Genomic DNA, 21,728 nt, shown 5'->3' with positions numbered 1-21,728 from the left:
CTGACATCTCAAAGGTGGCAGACTCTAGGAGCTAGCTAGGGGACAGAGGGAGAACGCTTCCCTTCCCCACGGGTGGAAGCCTGCTCTGGCATTTTACAGGCAGGCCCGCTGGAGACAGGGTTGGCTGCAATGCCACCCCATTTGTGGCGGAATCGCCTCCACAGGGCCTGACCTCTATCCCGCAGCACACAAAAGGCTATTCTTGTAGCCGAAGGGCAGGAAGCAGCTGCCTAAGAACAGGCCACGCTATCTGGGCTCCAATCCTCACTCATCCACTTACAAAGTTGTGTTTCCTGGACCCGTGTTGTGCTGTCATCTTTCTTTTTTTGTTGTTGGTGGTGGTCGTGCGGCCTGAACTCTGGGCCTGGGCGCTGTCCCTCAGCTCTTTAGCTCAAGGCTGGCACTTTACCACTTGAGCCACAGCGCCATTTCCAAGTTTTTCTACTTATGTGGTGCTGAGGAATCGAATTCAGGGCCTCATGCATGCAAGGCAAGCACTCTACCACTGAGCCACCTTCCCAGCCCGTCATCTCTTTATCATAAAGTCATCATTGTTCATGCTTTGGTGAAGATTAATATATGTAAGATTCAACTAATATATCCAAGACACCTTGAAGCTTTTTGGGCACAAACAAGCACAATGGGGAGAAATTAGAAAAGAACTGCCACATTGTGAGGCACTGATAGTCAAACCTGGGCTCCTACGGGCCAGCCCAGCTCAAACCCAATCTATGCTTGAGTCTGGAAGCACAGCAGACAAGAAATGCACAAGGGGCTAGTTTGCAGCTGCACAGACAACACACTAACTTTATTCACATTGATACAAAAGTAGATTTTTTCTAGAAAGTTCTCTTGTGCTAGAGGGAGAGGGGTTGAGCAGCCCATTGCAGGAGAGCAGTGGGGGAGCCACCCAGGGACAAACAGGGCAGGGTGCTAGCATGGGGATCAAGGCTGCAGGTCAGCGACAGCAGGGCTGGGAAAGCAGATACACATCCTCCTCCTGGATCGGTACTGCAGGCCAGGAGGTCCTCAGAACCACGATAGAGTAGCGAGGAGAAGCCAGGTACAAAGGCAGGACAAGGCTCTGAGCAGACTTTCTGCTCATGTCCTCTTCGCTCCTTCTGGCAACTGCCAGCCCTCCAGGGCTCAGGCAGGTGGGAGGCTGGATAGGCCCGCCCCTTCCTGCTTTCCCTCCCATGCTGCCCTGGGAAGGGCAGGGAGTGCCCAAGAGGGGCCAACATGGTGGGAAAGTGGATAGGGGCTGAGGAGAGGGTACACAGACAGGTGCTCACACAGGCAGGGAATGGAGTCTAGGTGGCCTGCTAAGGGTCCTGGGCTCTCACTGGGGCAAGGCCTTGAGGATGGCATTCACTTCCTCTGCCACGGCTGTCAGAGCAAATTCAAACTGGTCCTGCAGAAGGCAGTGGGGGGAATGGTTGGGGGAAGTCCTGCCTCTGCTCCTGCTCCAGGGGTGCTTTACGGGGGGTGGAAGTGCTGGGCAGCTAGGAGGAGGGGGGCCCTCTGGTTTCCCTGGGGGTGGTTCAGTAGGGTTGCTTGGCATAAGTAGTAGGCATAGGGCATAGGGAGACATGGTCACCTTAGAGCGGACGAGGCCAGGCCGCTGGTCACGGACATGCTCCAGTGTGGCAGCAATGTCGATTTCCTTCACTCCTGGAGATGGAGTAGGGCATGGATTGTTCAGGGGTGTCCAGAGGGGACAGGACCCAGAAAGCCTAGGGTCTCCTGGGGCGGGCAGCTTGGAGCATGGGGCGAAGCCTGGATGTGTGACAACCTGCTCCTCCATGAGCTCCTCCATGAGGGCCTGGGCTGCAGGCACCCCAGGATGTGGTCCTTACCTTTAGCCATGCGGTTCAGGACCATATCGACGAGGATGTAGGTACCAGTCCTCCCCGCACCATCACTGCGACAGGAGTTGGGGACAAGCTTAGTGAAGCATCCAGGAGGAGGGGGTGGCAAAGAAGAGACAGAGGGTGGGGACAACACTGGCTGACCTGTTAGGGTTGTGTCCTGGGCAGGGTATGAGTGAGCCAAGAAAGGATGGCAGGAAGGCCTGGCCCCTGGGACTGAGGCCTTGAGCGGCAAGCCTGTGAGCAGCCTATATTCCTGGACACTGAGATGAGTGGAAATGAGAGCTGCAGGGGGCAGCCGGAGTGCGTGGGAATGATGGCACTTTGCAGCGTGGGCCAGCCCTTGCCTTGGCTGACTCTTTGTGGAAAGCACCAGAAAGCAAATATTTCTGACTGGGCCACATACAATCTGTCTCGCAACCACTCTTAGCTCATGAACCACTAAAAAGCAGGATGTGCTGGATTTGGCTTGTGGGCTGTCATTTGCTGAACAGATGAGCTTTGTGCACAGGAAGCAGAACCAGAAAAGATGGGAATCAGGAAGGACCCAGCCAAGAGCACCTGGCCTGGGGCGTTCTGTCCCCTTCAGTCTCACCTGCAGTGGACAATGATGGGACAGGAGCGTCCACGGTAGCACTTGTTCACCTTCCTGAAACAAGAAATGGTATGAGGGCCAGTGGCCACCAGCACTGTACACCCACACCCACACACCCACCCACCCACCCACACACAGTCAGCCTCACTCTCACTTTCTTCCCCCTCCCTCCCTCTCCTTTCCTTTCCCGCCCTCCCTCCCTCCCTTCCTTCTCTCCCTCCCTTTCTCTCTCCCCTCCTTCCCTCTCTCCCTCCCACTCCCTCCCTCTCTCCCTTCCTTCCTTCTTTTCCCTTTCTTTTTTCCCTCCCTTTCTTCTTTCTTTTTCTTTCTTTCTTTCTTCTTTCTTTCTCCCCTCCTTCCTTCCTCCTTCCTTCCTTCCTTCCTTCCTCTCTTTCCCCAGGATGATTTCTGGGCCTGGGCACTGTCCCCGAGCACTTTTTGCTCAAGGCTAATGCTCTACCACTTGGGCCACAGCTCTTCCAGGTTTTTTGGTGGTTTATTGGAGGTGAGTCTCACAGACTTTCCTGCCCAGGCTGGCTTTGAGCCATGATCCTCTCCCGAGTAGCTAGGATTACAGGCATGAGCCAGTGACACCCAGTACTTTCTTCCTTTGGGGCCCGCATGGTCAGGGCAGTGGGAGAAGAACGTGGGAGAAATGAGTCAGGATTCAAGACAGAGGATGTATAATCATTTACAATCACTGAGTTGGCATGAGCTTTCTTGCTCACTTATGAACTATGTGCTCAAGCTACACACCTGGAACGAGTATCTCAGCTTTCTTGTAAAATAGGGGTGGTAATAATAGTAATCATTTTCTTGTGTTCTCAGGTGATATCCATGAAAAGAACAAAGTGTAGCTGAGTGCTAGTGGCTCACTTCTGTAAACCTAGCTCTTCAGGAAGTTGAGATCTGAGGACCCCAGTTCCAAGCTAGCTTGGCTAGGAAAGTCCATGAGACTCTTAGCTGAGGGACAGCTCCCAGACCCTGAGTTCAAGCCCTAGTACCAGCATGCACACACATGCACAACATAAAAGAACGAAGTGTAACACCTGGCATGCAGTAAGTATTCAGTAGATGGCAGCACCTAATAATATATATTAACAGTTACTTCTGCTAGAATCCTAGGGAAATAGGCTTTTTGGTGACTTGAGGCCATCCACCAACCTCTAGAACCATGCAAGTCATTCTCCTCCTAGTCTCCTAGTGGTGTGTACCAGCCTGATGTCAGGTCACCCTGTGTGGAGTTGCACTGGCAAACCCTCAACTCTGAATGTTGTGCTGCTGCCTGCATCTCTGGATCAGTGTGACCTCAGCCTAGGCATCCTGTGGCTGGATTATATTGACTTGCTGATGCTGACCACTGCTCAGTAAGGAAAGCTGTTTCTCTCACCCTCAGCGGCCTTGTCTGACTTCCACTGTCCCTTGTGACCCGTCAGCTCTGAGAGTTACTTCCAGACTCCCGGTACCCCTTCTGGGCCAGGATCTTCTCAGATCGTTCCAGAAGCAGCTGGGGATTTGGCAATCTTCCAGCTAGGTGGCCAGGTGAATTTAAATGGTTTGATGGGAGTCCATATGGTGTCACAAGTTGTTTCTAGTCATTTGATAATGATAATCAACAGTATCTGGAATCAGCTGAGCCCTTACTGTGTGCTAGGTACTTAAACTAGACTTTATGCATGCACTTTTCCTATTGAATCTCTGCCGGTCCCTTAAAGCACATGAAATTGTCTCCTCTCCTTCTCCTTCACCACTGGCTAAGACCTTTTTCCATTTGCCTTTCATCTGGAGCACCTCACAATTTGTTCTGGGCATGGCATCCCAGCTGCTTCTGCATAATTCTAGTCTAAATCACAGAAACCTTTTAGCTTACCTATGTGGCCTTAAAACAGATCCAGCAGTAGTTCCATTATGATCTTTTCTTTTTTCTTTCTTTTTTTGGTGTATGTGTGAGTACTAAAGACCTTGTATTCTGCTTTTTGGGTATGGCTGCCTATTACTAGATCCACACCTCTAGTTCTGTCTTTTTGCTAACTAATTGAAGAAAAGAGTCTCCTCGGCTGAGACACTCAGATCTCAGCTTTCCAAATAGCTAGGATTATAGATGTGAGCCACTGACACCTGGCTCCTTTTATTTTTTCCCTGTATAGCTCCCAGGGCCTTGCCCATGCTAGGCAATTGCTCTACCAAGCTGCACACCCAGCATGAGATTTTTTTTAAGTGTGTGACAAAGGAAATAGCTCCAATTCCCTGGCATTTCTTTCAAGATGGGTTGCAGGCTGCAGAGATCCCAGTCAGAGGTTCAATAACTGAACCCAGTTCCTCACCCCCAGCTCTGTTCCTCTGCCCAGCATGAAACCCAAGACAGTCTGGTAAGCAACAGGGACCAAAGAATGGTGCAGTGTGGAGCTACTGCCATAGATAGGGGCTTTTAAGCCACCTGTCTGCATGGGGAAAGACAGGGATACTGGAGGCCTGGCTTGGTCTTAGTTTCAATATCACCAACAGGCTAAATCTCTGTTAGCCTCTGTTCCAGACACCCCTCCCTCCACTGCATGGAATCTGCCACTAACACTTTCAGGCTCCTCCTGGATCCCTTCTCCCAACTCTCCTATGTGGACCTTTGGGGTGGTGCCCGGGGCCCGCATGCCCTGTCTGTTCTGTCCATGCAGCTGCCACACCTGCCAATGACCACTTTTGTGACTATGCAACTGGAGTGAGATTTACTAGCTGCAGATCACAAAAATGACACTGGCAGCTGTGAGGGAAGGAGAGAAGGAAAGGAGAGGGAAGGGCAGAGGAGAAGACAGACAGACTGAAAAAGGGGGAGACGGAGGGAGATGGGAAAACATTTGAAGTAGGGAAGAGATTGAGGAGGGAAGGAAGGGTGTGGAGAGTGAGAAATGGAGGTAGAAAAAGACATTGATAGAGATAGAAGGATGGGGAGATGAGAGAAAAAAAAAGAAAAGAGAGGGAGGAGGGACAGGGGACAGAGACAGGGATAGATATGGAATGAGACCCAGGGAAAAGCAAGACAGGGGATAGAGTCGGGGGCCACAGTGCAGGAGGAACTAAAATGAGCTAAAAATGAGTTGCTTCTTTTTGCAGGAAAGCAGGTAAAGAAGCATTCAGATACAGGAATGTAGGGAGAAAAAGAGAGGCAGAACAGCAGTATGAGACCAGACACAGGACTGGGGCAAGACCTAGCCAGACAGAGCATCAGTCTTGGTTTTGGGGAAGGTGATGGAGGAAGCGGCCAGAGGTCAAGGTTCTGGGCAGCTCTGTGCCAAGGCTCCTCTGAGCCAGCCTGGCATGGCGCACGGGGGCCCACTCACCTGCGGAAGTCCAGCAGCGGCCGGGTGGAGGCGGGAGTGCCCTCTGCCGGCCAACTGAGGAAGTGGAACTGCGTAAGGGTGCGCGTCTCTTGGGTCTGCACGTTCTTCAGGTAGAAGCTCCGCACCAGGAAGTCCTCGCACCAAATGTGCTCCGACACTAGGTTCACCTGCGGACACCACCCAGGTCTGAGCCCCAGATGGGGCGCTCCAGCCTCCACCCACGCTCAAGACTTCCTAAGCTCTCAGAATCCTCCCACTTCCCAGGCAGTTTACATCCTAAATCCTCCAGGAAATGTGCCCACTCAACTCTTCCCAGCTGTCCCCAAGAACCCTGGCTGTTTAAATACTGCTTAGATAACAGGTAGTGTTTCCACCCAGATAGGACGATTACTCTGGGCATCTGGAGCTCAGAGTTTCTTCTTCCTCTTCCTCCCAGATGTATGTACCAAAGTGTCTGCTACATGATCCATAAATTTTGATGAAATTCTATATTCTCAGTGGTTTTTTAAAAATTACCTACTAGCAGGACCAATGAAAGGCTTTAAAAAAAAGTTGAGTGCTCAGTTGGTGACAGAAAAACTGATTTCTCCAGCTGACCTGTGATGAGAAATTTATTACCTTCCCTCATTTGTTTGAGATTTCTTTTTTCCATTCCTTGATTTGCCTGTCTGCCCAATTCCCTCCCACCTCTCTTCGCTCTCAGAGAGAAAAAAGTTCGTTTCTATTTTACATAAACAATATATGCAACTGGTGACATTTCTCTCTTTGCTTTTGTCACCAGGAAATTCAGAGCTATATTAGGTTCAATGAAAGGAGGTCTTAAGTTCCAATATACTTACTTCCCCCCATCTCACATATTTAGTGTTCCGATGAGTGGTTTTATGTCCAGACCTTTATCAGATGTCCCTACAAATGCCTTTGACCTTAGGATATGCAGGCACAAATATGTATGTGTATGTTTGGGAAGGTATGCATTGTATGTACATTTAACTTTTGCACAGGCATACATTCAAATGTGAGGAGGCCACCACCCATGTTCTCCACTCCCCTTGTCCCCTTGCTATGGGGGTCCTGCTAACCTCATATACATGGTAGAGGGAGGAGCCCTCATCTGGCCAGTAACGGTCACACTGCTTGACGCCATCTTCCACCAATGGGGTCAGCATAACGATGACGGTACAGCCACTCTCCCATACCATCTAGGGACAGGTCCAAGTTAGCTTCACTCTAGCCTCCCTGGGATCTGGATGGCCACAAGGGCCCCAGGTCCCTGGAGAGGCCACTAACGTCCCCACTCCACGAGCCTACCTGCCAGAAGTCTGCGATGGTATGGGACAACGGTCCCTGTGTGGCTATGTAGGCCGGCATCCTAGGGTCATGCTCGATCTGGAGGCAGGGAGGATGTATCATGAGCCAGAATGGGAGATGCCACTATGCAAAAGTTTGGTGCAAGGGCCTGGACCAAATGGTTGGTCCACCGAAGCTTCCATTGAAGCTCCTGTTTCATTGGTAGGATACAGGTCCACAAATCCAAAAGTAGGAGGTAACCACAGGGGATGGAGCAAAGAGAGGCAAGATGGGGCCAGGGCAAGTTGGGGGCTTGAGTCAGGACCACTTACAATGGGGCTGGCATTGATGTAATCGCTCCGAGAAGGGCTGCTTTCCACCTTCAACTTGATGCGAGCATGGTCATCTGTACATCCCAACCCAAACAGGATTCTGGTCACTGGAGTCTTAACACCACCTCTGCCATGCATATTGGGGGGAGCACCGCCCCTTCCCAGAAGCCCTTTCAGCGCTCCCAGCAGACATGGTGGGGCAGGGCTGGCCAGCTCACTTACAGGGCAGGAAGTCAGGATGGCGGTTCTTCTTGATGTTGCCTTCGCTTTGGGCAGTGGCACAGGTGTTTGGCTCTGCTTGGTAGGCACACAGGGCCTGCCACTCCTTGGCCAGGCGGTCTCGGTTCCGCAGGTGGTCCTCCATGTATGCCTGCGGGGGCACCACAGCCTGGCTTTGGCCCACACCGCCAGTCCTGCCGTTCCCACCATCCTGCTCCCTCCCCGTGCTGGACTTGGCCCCTTTCCTGACCAGAATCATGTGTCCTGTAGAAATGTCCATGTTGGCCTGGGCAGGTTCCTCGCACCAGGATGGCGTGCTGCTGTGGGAGCTGGGGCTGGCCTGGGCTGCGTCACTGAACTGTGAGGACACGCTGCTCACTCGAGAAGGCTCAGGAGGACCCTCTGATCGGTTGAACAGGGACTTTGTGGCCATGTGCTGACGACACAGGTCCTGTAGGATCAAGGAAGGTTCAAGTGGGGATTCGGGGTAGGGGGGCCCTGAAGCTGTTCAACAGGGCCTTGAGTTCAAGTCTGAGTCCTTAGACTGGTCTTTGGTTGACTTTAAATGAGCTGTGTCTCCTCTGGGAGGAAGGTTTGACCTCTTCCCTTTCATAGTCTTCTGCTTGGATGGTGCTTGTGACAAGACAGTACACAGTGGATGTCAGGAAATCACAGAATTGGGAAGAATCTCAGACTATTTGCTTCCGATTTCTGCCCATCCAACCAATGGCCCATAATACCCCTGCTTGGGCCTGGACACTGCCAAGGATGGCAGGTCATTCCACTCTCACCCTCACTCCGTACAAGACCCAGGTCCCCACGCCCAGGTCCTCACTCCCTCCCCTCACCAGGTCTTCCAGCCTGCTGCATACCTGGTACTCAAAAGTAGTATCACCATGGGCCCCCTCCGGTCCAAGAGCTGCCAATCGCTCCTTGTCCCGCTGCCGAGCATGCTGGCGCAAACACAGCGCCACTGCCAAGGCCACCAGTAGCCCAGCAACACCTGCCAGGGCCACCAGAGTCAGCAGCACTGAGCGCATGGGTGAGGTGCTGTGGGCTGGCCGGGGAAGGACGGAAGCTGCCTCCTCCCTCTGTGGGAACAAAGTTAGATTGGGGGGGGCAGACAGTAGTTGGGGGAGACCTCGCTACTCCTTACCCCTGTCCCATGCCCTTATCCCACTAGGACACCGCCTGGGGCAAAGCTGTGAGGGCAGGATTATGGGAGTTAATGGTAAAAGGCTCAGATTGTCCTCAATTCCCACCAGACCAACTCAAGTGCCAGAAACATGGTGAGTGAACCTTGTCAGGAAGGTTTCCATTAAATGATCCATGTGGAGAAGTGGAGAGGGGACACAAGGAATAGATGGTTAGAATGTGAGACAGCAGGGCTGGATACAGAACAGAAACATATTTTGAGTATAATGTCCTCCCTGGGCAAGGTTTTCCCTCAAAATGTAATGGCTTGAAGAGGCCTACGGTTTAAGCATAGGTCTTCCTATATAAGGCTGGTCCTGCAGAGGGGCCACTGGGGCCACCTGGTGGTCAGATAGAGAATTGTATGGGGAGGGGCTTGTTGGTTAAGGCAGTAGGCCAGACGCTTCCCATCAAGTTTGCCTTCACCTCTTGGGGGCAGTGTCAGACTCTTTGGCTTTGAGGGATTCTCCAGTTAGTGCCTACCTGTCCCACTCCAGTCTGCAAGATCTGGAGTCCTGTCTGTGCTTCCAGTTCAGACTTCACTAGTCCTGCAAAGAGGATGCAGGTCAGGCTTTCTCCAGCCCCCTGTGGTCTCCACTCTATGTAGTGCTATGCCAGGTGGCAGGCAGGCCCATGTGGACTGGGAATATTTCAAGGGAGCATCAGCCACAGACTGGGTATTAGGTCTGGGGCTGGGACCAAGCCTGGGCTTGAGGTTGGGGTAGTATTTACCAGCTTGCTGGGTCACATCTGCCAATGACAGGTTCTGTTCATTATGCCGGATTCGGAAGGTGAGAGCTGGTCCCACCACACTGCCAAACAGGAGCTAGGTTACTACCTCAGCCCCCGCCTTGGTCTCAGGCTTTAAAAGAAGCTAGCTCTATTGGAACAGATCAGGGTACTCCACAGTGGTGTCTGGTGATTTGCAGAAATTGGATGGGGCTGGGTGTGCCTCTACCTTCATGTAGCATCTCTGACTATGCAAAACTTGTCTTCCCTTCCTCCCCAATCCCTCCAGCACCACCGTGCTCAGGCATCCCTCCAGACCCCTGCCCTGCTCCACCAGGATCCCAGCCCCACCTGATGTTGATGAAGCTGCCTGAGGACACGTGCACATGCTCGGCCAGGAGCTCCAGCAACTTCACTCCTGCAACCAGGCTCAGGGGCCTGGAGGAAGGGAGCACACAAGAGGGAGGAGAAGGAGACTCAGCATCACTTTGTTGAAACAGGCCACCTCCAGGGGTGCAGGGCTGCCCACCACCTCCCAGACCTTTGCACATCTGGATTTCTGCTCTCTGCTTCCTGCCAGGCAAGTCAGCCCATTCTCTAAGATAGTCTGCCAGAAGATTTCCCCAGATGGGAGTCCTTACTTCTGGTCCGTGACGATGTAGCCATATTCTTCCGCTGCTGGCCGAGCTGAAGGCTGCCCCACTACTGTGGGCTGGCTCTGGCCCAGTGGGCTTTTCTTCTCCAACAGGACAAGTGAGACTCCTGGGGGACTGTTAGCTTTGGGAGGCTCAGAGGAGCCAGGGATCAGCTGGACCTTATTAGAGGTGGAGCTGGCAGTGGGGTGTCCAGGCAGGGAGGGCATGGGGGGTGGAGGCGCTGCTGTGTCTCCACCCTGCATTTGGTCCTCGGTTTTCTGCTAGAAGAAAGGATGGGGGTGTGGCCTCTGTGAGTGGCAAGAGGAAGACCCACACTCTGGGGCTTTCAGTTCTCTACTGTGGAGACTAGGAATTGGTTAGCCTTGTATTGCCAAGGTCTCATGCAGTTTTGGGGAGAGAGTTTAGCCAGAAAATGCAAGCCAATGTGGATAAATGAATGAATACAGGATTGAATGAATGAGGTCTATAAATCCACAGATGGGGTTGGGGTGGAAGGGGACTCTGGAACCTGAAAACTGGATGAGGCTGAAAGCTGGGCAGGAGAGCAATGACTTTTAGACTAGTGTTCATCCACAGCATCTGACAGGTCCAACACCTAAAGCTCTTCTAGCTATGGGGGGACAGGAGCCTGACTGCTCTCAACTTCCCCTGTGCCAAAGGAATCCTCAGAGCATGGTCTGAAAGGATCATAGCAGAAAAAGGAGTAGATCAAGAATTCTGCCTTGCTGGGAAGGTGGCTCAGTGGTAGAGTGCTTGCCTTGCATGCATGAGGCCCTGGGTTCAATTTCTTAGGACCACCTAAGCAGAAAAAGCCAGAAGTGGTGCTATGGTTCAAGGGGTAGAGGGCTAGCCTTGAGCTGAAGAGCTGAGTGACAGCACCCAGGCCCCACAACCAACCAAAAAAAAAAAGAATTGTTTTGTAAAGCTAGGTGCTCACACCTGAAATCCTAGGTACTCAGGGGGCTGAGATCTGAGTACTGATGTTTAAAGCCAGCCCAGGCAGGAAAGTCTGTGATTCTTATCTCCAATTAACCATAAAAAAAAAAAAGCCAGAAATGGAAGTGTAATTCAATTGGTAGAGTTCTAGCCTTGAGAAAAAAAAATGTTAAGGGATGGTACCTAGGCCCTGAGTTCAAACCCAGGACTGGCACAAAGTAAAAAGAATTCTGGCCAGGTGCCAGTGACTCAGCTACTCAGGAGGCTGAGATCTGAGGGTTGAGGAGAGAAAAGTCTGTGAGCCTCTTATCTCCAATGAATCACAGAAAAAGCTGGAAGTGGAGCTGTGGCTCAAATGGTAGAGCACAAGCTTTGAGCAAAAGAAGCTCACGGACAGTGCCCAGGCCCAAGTTCAAGCTCCAGGACCAGAAATAATAATAATAATAATAATTCTGTCTTCTACTCTCAGCTGTGCTATCAAGTTGATGTAAAAGACCAGAGGCAATGATTCAAAGTCTTTGGGCCGGGGCTGGGAAGGTGGCTCAGTGGTAGAGTGCTTGCCTTGCATGCATGAGGCCCTGGGTTCGATTCCTCAGCACCACATAAGAAAAAAGAAAAAAGCCGGAAGTAGCGCTGTGGCTCAAGTGGTAGAGTGCTAGCCTTGAGCTGAAGAGCTGAGGGACAGCGCCCAGGCCCAGAGTTCAGACCCCACAACTGGACCCCCCCAAAAAGTCTTTGGGCCAGCGTTTTCCCAAAATGATATGCTAGAGGATATGGAATTTGGACTCTGCTCCCACCCTCCCAATCATGAGACTTAAATTTCACCAAAAGGAGGGGGTAGATGGATGGTGTCCACTGCCATGGGACCTTTACAGGTTAGGAAAGTGTTAGAAACTCACTTTCTTGACATCAGCTCCAATATTTACAGCCCCACCTGAGGAGACAAAAAAAAGTCATGAGTCTAAGGAAAGGGTCAAGGTTGAAGTCCATGCAACACAGAGAGGAGAAAGGACCAGACTCCATGAGCCTGTTCCATGTGCTGTGGCCTCTTTAGTCAGGTGGCCAAAGACACTGGCAATATCCCATCCCAAGCATGGCCTCATTCTTCTTTACATCTGGATTTATAAGTTATTGTTTTATAAACCTCTCCCTTGGTTACTCGCTGTAGTTTCCAAAGAGATGCTTTGTTCAGTCCTTCCTCTGTCCATCCCTCAGATCTGGGCTAATTTCCTCCAGCCTTATTAGCACCAATCTGTCCCCCACAGAACCCAGACCACTTGCCCATGCTAAACAAGCATCCAACCACCTCATTTCATCCTCAGCCCAAACTACCCCCTCTTGATGCCTCCTTCTTTCCATATACACCCTTTATTGGTCTCTTCTTCCATTACTTTGATCCTCTGTTCTTTTCCTAGTCTGACTCCTCAGCTCTTCATTTTACGCCTTTGTTCTCTGCTGTCAATGACCCTGTATCTTAAAAGAACTTTCTTCTCTTGATCTTGACCATGACTCTTTCTCTCCAGGAACCACATTTCATGCGTGTGTGTGTGTGTGTTGTTGTTGTTGTTTATTTGATATTTGTTTTTGTGGGCACCATCCTTGAGAACTACTAGCTCTACCACTTTGAGCCACAGCACCACTTCCAGTTTTCTGGTAGTTTATTGGAGATAAAAGACTTTCCTGCCTGGGCTGGCTTTGAACTGTGACCCTCAGATATCAGCCTCCTGAGTAGCTAGAATTACAGGCATGAGTCACCAACACCAGCTTTTTTTTTCTTTCTTTTTTTGTAGGTCATGGGGCTTGAACCTCTGGGCCTGGACATTGTCCCTGAACTCTTCAGCTCAAGGTGAGCACTCTACCACTTGAGCCACAGTGCCAGTTCCAGTTTTCTGGTGGTTAATTAGAGATAAGAGTCTCACGGACTTTCCTGCCCGGGCTGACTTTGAACTGTGATCCCTAGATCTCAGCCTCCTGAGTAACTAGTATTTTTTTTTTTTTTTTTTGGGTCTGGTCATAGGGCCTGAACTCTGGGCCTGGGCGCTATCCCTCAGCTCTTCAGCTCAAGGCTAGTGCTCTACCACTTGAGCCACAGCGCCACTTCTGGCTTTTTTCTTTTTTCTTATGTGGTGCTGAGGAATCAAACCCAGGGCCTCAGGCATGCAAGGCAAGCGCTCTACCACTGAGCCATCTTCCCAGCCCCCATGAGTGGGTATTATAGGCGTGAGCCACTGGCACACAGTGTGGTATTTTTTTTTTTTTTTTGCCAGTCCTGGGGCTTGAACTCAGGGACTAGGCACTGTCCCTGAGCTTTTTATGCTCAACGCTAACACTACCACTTGAGCCACAGAGCCAGAGTTCAAAGCCAGCTGGCCACTTTTCTGTTTATGTGATACTGAGGAATCGACCCCAGGGCTTCATGGATGCTAGGCAAGCACTCTACCACTAAGCCACATTCCCAGCTCTTCATATGGTTTTTGAGAAGTGGAGCAAGAGGCCTCTAGTAGAGTTTAGAGCTGCTAGATACTTTGCCACCTGGATACTTACCCAGATTTCTTCCTGCACCCTTGGGCAGCAGCTGAAGCAGAGTCAAGAGGGTGGAGAGCTGCTCAGGGGTCAGCTGCCGGAGCTCCACCCCATAGCCTGCCAGCACAGTAGCCAGTCTCTGCAGGGTCCCATCTGCTGAGAGCCAGGTACAGGCCTTAGGGCTGAGGTGGGATGAACTTGGCGGGGTAGGATGGGAGACTGGGAGAAGATGACTAAGAACTCTCAACTACTAGGATACTGGTACGCCCCTGGCCTGCCCTTGTGAGCACTTTGAGGGAAAGAACTCTGTGAGCTAACACCAAACTCCAGGCCCAGCATGGACATCTGGATTAGTCATCTGTAGGAGTCATGTCAGCTCCTGAGCCCACTGTATTCTGGCTAGGCTAGTGCGGGCGTAGACTGGCTTGTCAGTAGACATTAACTGTGTGAATGATTTCAGGGACAAGTAACAAATGTGTGAATAATCAGGAAAGAATCCCTGTGGTTCTCCCAAAGCTGCCTCCACAGGCAGGCAGGTAGGGACTGAAGACTGTTACCTGGCTGCACTGCTGGGGAGGAGGGCTTCTCTTCCTGAGCTCCTGGTCCTTCCTCCTCATAGCCCTCTGAGGAGTCCTCTGCTGGGCTGCTGCCCCCTGGTTCTGGTAACCTTGGTGCCCTGGCCCTGTTGGCTGCTGGCAACTCCTGGGTCAGGTAGAGCAGCCCCGAGTCCTGGAAGAGCTGAGCAGGTGAGGGCCCTGGAAGGTCCCTGTAGGAGTGGCCAGGGTGGGCCCCAAACATGGTCTTGGAGGTAGTTCTGCTGAAGAGGGCAGGAGTTTCAGTCTTGGGTAGGGGGCCAACACTGACCATCCCTGTGGAGCTCTCCGAGCCCCGGGAGCCATCCCGAGAGCCAAACTGTGGGAAAGCAGAGATCTGGGTAAGAGCAGAAGGCAGGACTGGGAAGACTGGGGTTGGGGTAGTTCCAGAGTCAAGGGCTCACCTGCTGGAACAGGTAGGGCTGCAGCAGACCAGGTTCATAACTCAGAGCAGGGTGGGGAGGCTGCGGGGGCAGCAGCAGATGCTCCAGGAGAGGGGGCAGCAACTCAGTCTGCAGAGGGGACAGGGGGGAGCCGGCCCCAGCTCCACCCCCACCTGCTGGAGGTCGAGGAAGCCCCTGGGCAGCAGGGGCGGAGCCAGTGGGGATACCCTGTAAAAGCAGCTCCCCAGCGGGATCAGGTCTCCTGGGCACCATGCCAGATCTGGGGAGGAAAAGCAAAGTGTATGTGTGTGTGTGTGTAGGGGTTGGGGGGACTTCTAAAACAGAGATGGTAGGAGTCAGACAGGTTTAGCATTTTAGAGAAAGTCTGATCTCTTAATAAATGAGGTGGAGCCAGCCCTGGTGGTGCACCCTTGTAATCCTGGATACGTGGGAGGTAAAGCTTGGAAGGACAAGGCCTGTGTGGACAAAAAGACCGTATTTCAACAACCATGCTGGAGTTGGTGGTTCTTGCCTGTAATCATAGCTACAGAGGAAGTAGAAGTAAGAAATCATGGTCTAAAGCTGGCTCTGGGCAAAAATAAGACCCTATCTAAAAGATAAATGAATAGCAAACAGGGGTGTGACTATGGCCCTGAGTTTAAAACCCTAGGCACAGCAAAAAAGCAAAACAAGAAAAGGAAGAAATGAGAAAAAGTAGGCCACAAAGGCACGGGGATGAGCCAGGCCTGGGTTGAGGTGTCTGCCTCCTGGGTAAGCATGCTTGCATATGTGACACACAGCTGCAGAGGCTAGGGAAGTGTGGGGCGGAAGAATGTGAGAACAAGAGCAGGGAAGGCAGCCAGAGCCACCAGATGGACTGTGGCTGCAGTGTGTGTCCCAGCTGTGTCTGCGTCCTGTGTCCCCACGCCTGGCTCTCCAAGTGTATGTCCAAGTGTATGTCCAAGCATTTAAGCCCCCCACCTTCCCTTTTAAATGTGAGTTCTTCATCTGATGTCACCACCTGAGTTCCACAGACAGACTCATGTCTTTTCCTACATTTTGCAGGATCTAATAGAGCCTCTGGAGGCCCTAGCCACAGGAAAATGATGGTTCCCCTGCCAGAACAGCCCTACCTAGTAGAGAAACTCAACATGACACTACTTCACCTGAGGAAATTCTAGTTCACCCATGATGACTGCTGTCATGCTTCTGCAAGTGGCAACATTTTTCAAAGAAGATATATGAGCTTGTTTGCTCAAGGCTAGTGCTCTATGACTTGAACCACAGCTCTACATCTGGCTTTTTGGTGATTCATTGTAGATAAGAATCCTTCATGGACTTTCCTGCCCAGGCTGGCTTTGAACCATGATCCTCAGATCTCAGCCTCCTGAGTGGCTAGGATTACAGATATGAGCTACCAGCACCCAACTCTTAAAGGATTTTTTTTTGGGGGGTGGTGGTCGTGGAGCTTGAACTCTGGGCTGGAGTGCTGACCCTGAGCTCTTCAACTCAAGGCGAGCACTCTACCACTTGAGCCACGGTGCCACTTCCAGTTTTCTGGTGATTAATTGGAGATAAGAGTCTCACAGACTTTCCTGCCCAGGTTGGCTTCAGGTTTCAGCCTCCTGAATAGCTAGGATTATAGGCATAAGCCACCAGCACCTGGCCTTTAAAGGATATTTTTAAAGTCCTGTTTTTCTGTATCCACAGAGGGAGCTCAGCTCCTACTCATATAATAGCATGTAAGAGAGAGACTGTTCCTGAGGATGTACCTGAACTCCAGCCTGTTGACCTTGGTTTCTTTCTTCTTGCTCCTTATGGTCCATCAGGAAGACCACACCACCAGCCTCAGCCCCATGGATTGTGGAGAAAGGTTGCTTACCTGTCCTTTGGACGGGACTCTGGAGGACGAAGCCTGGGGATGCGCTCCATCTCCTGGGAGATTATATACTGGGTGAGGTCATCATGCCAGGACAATCCTGTCAGGGGAAGGAGAAGATGAGGTTGGCTCAAGAGTCTAGGGGCCTCAGCTGGGCCTGGTTAGGATTATAGACATAGCCTATAATCCTAGATCCTCAGGAGGCTGAGAGCTGAGGATCAGAGGTTTTGTTGTTGTTGTTTTTTTTTTTTGCCAGTTCTGGGGTTTGAACTCAAGGCGTAGGTACTGTCCCTGAGCTTCTTTGCTCAAGGTTAGCACTCTACCACTTGAGCCACAGCGCCATTTCTGGCTTTTTAGAGGTAAGCGTCTCATGGAATTTTCTGACTGGGCTGGTGTCAAACATCTGTCCTTAGATCTCAGCCTCCTGAGTAGCTGGGATTACAGGTGTGAGCCATCACTGCCTGGCTCTGATCCTCAGTTATATTTGTGAAGTGAGAATAATGCATATGTCATAGGATTATTACAAAGGCCAAATATGATGAGGAAAATGTAAATCCTTAGAAAATTCTGAAGCACTGTGCAATGTTCAGTTACATCATCCTTGTGGTTGTCATTATCATGATCGTGATCACCACCACCACCACCACCGCCGCCGCCGCCGCCGCCGCCGCCGCCACCACCACTACCGCCATCCTTTTCACTATCCCATCCTGAGAAGATTTATTTTATTTTTATTTTTGCTGGTCCTGAGACTTGAACTCAGGGACTCAGTGCTGTCCCTGAGCTCTTTTTGCTCTACCTCTTGAGCCACAACTCCACTTTGAGCTTTTTGGTAGCTAATTGGAAGAGGTTTGTAGCCTTTCCTGCCCAGGTTGGTTTTGAACCTCGATCCTCATGTCTCAGCCTCGTGAGCAGTTAGGATTAGAGGCATGAGCCACAGGTACCCAGCTCCTGGGAAGATTTTCTGTTAGACCCTTTACCCTATGAAACCCAGCTCTCAGGAAAGGTCACCTATTGTAAAGAAATAACCTTCTACTCTCCACCCCTATTCTTTCTGTTCTGCTCCTGACTCATGTTCTGGGATCTATCGACATCTAAACCTGCCTTCTTGCCTGTGAACAGGAGAACAATCAGTGTTCCTTTTTAATGTCAATCGTTCCATTTAAGCATCCCCCCTCACCTACTCAGGAAACCTTCCCTGCAGTTCTGCCCCATTTCCCACACAGTTCTGTTTCCTGATGAATTATTCCCATTAGCACACAAATGTGACTTGTTTTCTTCCATCTTAACAACAGCACTGTTTGATTCCACATCCCCTTCAGCCTATTTCCCACATTTGACCTATTTCTTTGCAGCAAGACTCCTTGAAAGACTGATATATCTTGGCTGTGACCAATTCCTTTCCGCAAATTCCCTCGTAATCCACTGTACTCTGGACTTTATTCTATTACAGCTGCTGTCTTAAAGGTTGCCAGTGACTTCTGCACACCTAAACCCAGTGTCCTTTGTGGGAACCTATCCTCTCAGCAAGATCTGGGTAGAGACTACAGAGGTGGGTGAGAAATGAGAACTCTTTGAGTCAGGTGGTCCTTCCCTTTCCCGCCCATATCTAACCAAGTTCTGATCTCTCTACTCCAAGGCACACAGACCTCACCTTGGGACATGAGTTGTCGAAGCACACCTTGTAAGCGTTGGAGAACTGGAGAAGTGACTTGCAACAGAGGTCGGGCCTGCCCCACGCCCGTCTGACACTGTCCAAACAAGCCATCTAAGTCAGACCACAAAAGTGATGTTATCAGGGGCTTGGACAAGAGGTCTTTCAGAGTCAGATTGTAAATGAACAGTGTTCTTTCCATCTCCTCTGCTGGCTTTAAGGCTCTGCTCTTTTCTCTGCCCTAGCCTAGTCCCCTCTCAACTTGTTTTTTATTATTGCTCCCCTTGCCCACGTCTTGTGAACCCTATGCCTGGGCCTCACTTACCCTGAATACAGACTTCAAGGCGAGAGCAGAGTCTTCGGTCAAACAGACAGCCTATAAAGGGACAGGTGAGCAGAGACTCAAACACATACGGAATAGCCACATGAACAGACAGGCTGGGATACAGCGGAACAGACACAGCCCTCTTTTATTCTAAGGATGGTTTTAAAATGGAAGGGCAGAAGGGGGGGGGGGGGGGGAAGATGAGTAGAATGTATGTGTGTGTGTGTGTGTGTGTGTGTGTGTGTGTGTGTGTGTGTGTCTAGTACTGGGGCTTGAACTCAGGGCCAGCACATTCTTTCTTAGCATTTTTGCTCAAGGCAGGTGTGAACCACCAGCGCCTGGCTCTATCTAGAATTCTTAAAAGCAGAAACACGTGGGATCTGGCTTTGAATTTTAAAGACTCTAGTCAAGGCCCTAAAAAGCTTCCATTTGCTTAACTAAGAGTTGAGGAAAAGAGTTTCAAGTGCGTTGGAGGGAGGGAGTGGAGGTGGAAGATCGTTAACTTCGGAGGATTCGGGGCCAAATTCAGAAGGAAAAGGTACTTCTCCAAAAGCGCCCTAACTAGAATGATCTCAGAAGAGGCGGCACACCACTGGGCGGGGGGAGGGGGGGGGGGAAGAGGTGGGTGGGCTTGTGTCGGAGGCAGCCCCTCTCCCCACGCGGCCCCAGGCCCTGGGCGCTGGCGCTGTCCGTGGTGCTGAAGCGTCGGCCTGTCGGAGCCTAGGACTGCCGTGGAGGCAGTTAAGGGGAGGGACAGGTGGCAGGCGAGGAGTCTCCCCAGGACCCGCAGCGTCACAGGAAGCACCCTGCGTTGGCCTCCAAGACCGGGTGGGGGAAAGAGGGCGCCAGATGGCGAGGCTGCGCCCCTGCCCCTACCCCGGTCCCCACCCCCCACCCCCGGCCCGTGAGTCAGCGCTGGTTCCGTGTCCGCACCGACGTGAGTCAGCACCAGGCCTGGCGCTGGGGAGGGGGACGCGGAGGACCCGCCCCCTCCTCATCCTCTTCCGCCCCCTCTCACAGGAGACCGAAGCCGGGCAAGCGGCCTCCCTAGCCTGAAAGAGAAGCCTCAACCTCTCCCCAGCCAGCCCTCCCCTGGCACCCCAAGATCTCCGGGCTCTCTTCTCCCCCCCCTTCCTTGCGCCCCCCCCCCCCCGCGTCCTCCACTCCTCCATCACTGCTCGCCATCTCTCCCGCGCCCCTTGCCTCTCCCACGGCCTTGGAGCACCTCTCCAAAGCCCCCCGCTGGCGCGCACCCCCACTCCTCCTTCGGATCCGCTATCTCCCCCCCCCCCAGCCCCCTTCCCCTCGGTCCCGCCCGCCCAGCCCCAGCCCCTCCTCCAGGCCTACGCCCCTTTCCTCCCAGCCTCGCTCTCTTCTTCCTCCCTCCAGTGCCTCCCGGACCCCGACCCCGAACACCTTCTGCCTGACCTTCTCGCCTTCGAGATGCTTCTCCCCGCCCCACCCCCACCCCTTGCCACCAGCCCCGCACCGTCCCCTCCCGCCACCCCTCAAGTTTTCCTCCTGACCGTGGGCACTCATGGCGCTGCAGCCCCCCGGGCGGCCGCTGAGCAGCAGGAGGCAGACGAGCAGCCGGAGACCCCCTGGGCCTCCGGGACCCCCAGGCCGCCGCGGGCGCCGCATCCTCCCCGGCGCCGAGCGCTCGCTCGCTGCCCCGCCAGTGTGGCGGCGACGCCGGCGGGAGCCTGCGGGAGCGAGGCGGGGCCTGCCGCTCCCCACCCCCCTATAAGGCGGGGTCTATACGCCCCTCTCCGGGCGCCTCGGCCAACCGCAGGCGGGGGGTGACGACATCTCCACCCCCGGCTCTTACGCCGATTTGCGTCACAGGTGGCGTCAGAGCCCCGTCTTAGTTGGGTGCCTACTCAACCTTGTCCTCCCCCGCCAAATAGTAGACGCTCGCCAGAATTCCCACTTGGTTCTCTCCCCCCCCTCCCCCCGCCCCGACCTGCACGCCTCCATCTCCCGCCCCAGAGCGGTCAAAAGAGCTACAATTCCATGGGGAAAGATACGTAAGTAAGAGAGCCTGAACCCTAAAACGAGGAGCATAAAAGAGAAGAGAATAGAAACTCTTTACGTGCCTTCATCGCGGTTCTGGCGTCATCCTGAAGACCAAGTAGGGTTAGATGTGCGTGCCTGGAATCGGCTCTGAACAGTGCCACCGGCTAGGAGTTTAATTAACTATGGACCGGAGGCTTTCCGAGGCTGGCTGCACCTACCTCAAGGTTGTTGGGAGAATTACCTGGTTAAAATGTTTAAAACTGGGGAGAGGGAGGGAAAGTGGGAGAAAAATGAGAAAGGGGGTAACAGTGTGTGACAAAAAAAAAGTACTTATGTAACTGTAGCCCTTCTGTTCATCACCTTTACAAAAAATATAAAAAAATTACACGTTAAAACCGCATGGATTGGCACACACCACTTTTTGCACTGTACTTATTTATTGTCTTTGGGGTTTTATTCTTTAATACTTCTAATTGATAAATAATAATTGTGCAGATTTATAGGGCACGATCTTATACTTCAATACGTGTATACACATGTTTGCAAGCAGTAATAATCTAATCAGGCTAATCAGGCAAAAGCAGACATCTGTCCTTTCTTTAGGAACATTCAGAACCCTCTACATGAGCGATTTTGAAGCTTTCAAATCATTGTTGTTAGCCACCATTACTGGGCAATGCTATAGAACATTAGAGCTTATTCCTCTCCAGCTGTACCCCTGTACATGTGTGTGTGTGTGTGTGTGGCACTTTCCCTGAGCTTTTTTACTCAAAGATGATGTTCTATCACTTGAGCCACAGCTCCACTTATGGATTTTTGGTGGATAATTGGAGATAAGAGACATGGAGGTTCCTACCAGTCTGGCCTCGAACCTCAGTGTTCACATCTCAGCCTCTTGAGTAGCTAGGATTACAGGCATATGCCACTGGCATCTGACTACAGTGATGTTTTAAAATTGTAGGCTAAGCCGGGCACCAGTGGCTCACGCCTGTAATCCTAGCTACTCAGAAGGCTGAGATCAGGATCATGGTTCAAACCAGCCCAGGCAGGAAACTCCATGAAATTCTTATCTCCAATAAACCTCTAGAAAACCAGAAGTGGTGCTGTGTCTCAAGCAGTCCTGAGCTGAAGTGCTAAGGGACAATGCCCAATCCCAGAGTTCTAGGCCCACATAGGCTATGCTATGGTTTTCCCTTTCTTAAAATAT

At 51.9% G+C, this 21,728-nt stretch overlaps 1 protein-coding gene across 2 annotated transcripts; it reads right to left on the bottom strand.

Moving 5' to 3' along the window:
* Positions 1-1,008: 1,008 nt before the first annotated feature.
* Ptprn (protein tyrosine phosphatase receptor type N) lies at positions 1,009-20,149 on the bottom strand. 2 transcript variants are annotated; one of them, XM_042679086.1, is made up of 23 exons: positions 20,032-20,149; positions 18,506-18,556; positions 18,181-18,294; positions 16,530-16,626; positions 14,669-14,927; positions 14,229-14,583; positions 13,693-13,824; positions 12,048-12,082; positions 10,198-10,469; positions 9,908-9,994; positions 9,560-9,639; positions 9,311-9,375; positions 8,506-8,724; positions 7,884-8,084; positions 7,637-7,784; positions 7,415-7,488; positions 7,104-7,181; positions 6,875-6,994; positions 5,796-5,962; positions 2,464-2,517; positions 1,857-1,921; positions 1,598-1,671; positions 1,009-1,411 (listed from the first exon to the last, which is right to left on the bottom strand). In XM_042679086.1, the coding sequence occupies exons 1-23, from the start codon at positions 20,144-20,146 to the stop codon at positions 1,340-1,342; spliced, it is 2,934 nt and encodes a 977-aa protein (XP_042535020.1). In that variant the 5' UTR covers positions 20,147-20,149; the 3' UTR covers positions 1,009-1,339. The 2 variants fall into 2 exon arrangements, with proteins under 2 accessions (XP_042535020.1, XP_042535019.1); XM_042679085.1 differs by lacking the exon at positions 9,908-9,994 and having other exon boundaries at positions 20,032-20,146.
* Between the last annotated feature and the right edge of the window lie 1,579 nt (positions 20,150-21,728).

The sequence above is a fragment of the Dipodomys spectabilis genome, unplaced genomic scaffold, assembly GCF_019054845.1.
Source record: "Dipodomys spectabilis isolate Male_0828 unplaced genomic scaffold, ASM1905484v1 ptg000051l, whole genome shotgun sequence".
Taxonomy (NCBI): domain Eukaryota; kingdom Metazoa; phylum Chordata; class Mammalia; order Rodentia; family Heteromyidae; genus Dipodomys; species Dipodomys spectabilis.
This window is presented reverse-complemented; position numbering and strand designations above follow the sequence as displayed.

Excerpts from the sequence above, each read along its gene's own strand:
- Ptprn (XM_042679086.1), bottom strand. The coding sequence starts at position 20,146 with ATGCGGCGCCCGCGGCGGCCTGGGGGTCCCGGAGGCCCAGGGGGTCTC. Across the intron at positions 9,640-9,907 it reads GGCAGCTTCATCAACATCAG|TGTGGTGGGACCAGCTCTCA; the intron begins GTGGGGCTGGGA and ends CCTGTTTGGCAG. Across the intron at positions 1,412-1,597 it reads CTGGCCTCGTCCGCTCTAAG|GACCAGTTTGAATTTGCTCT; the intron begins GTGACCATGTCT and ends TGCCTTCTGCAG.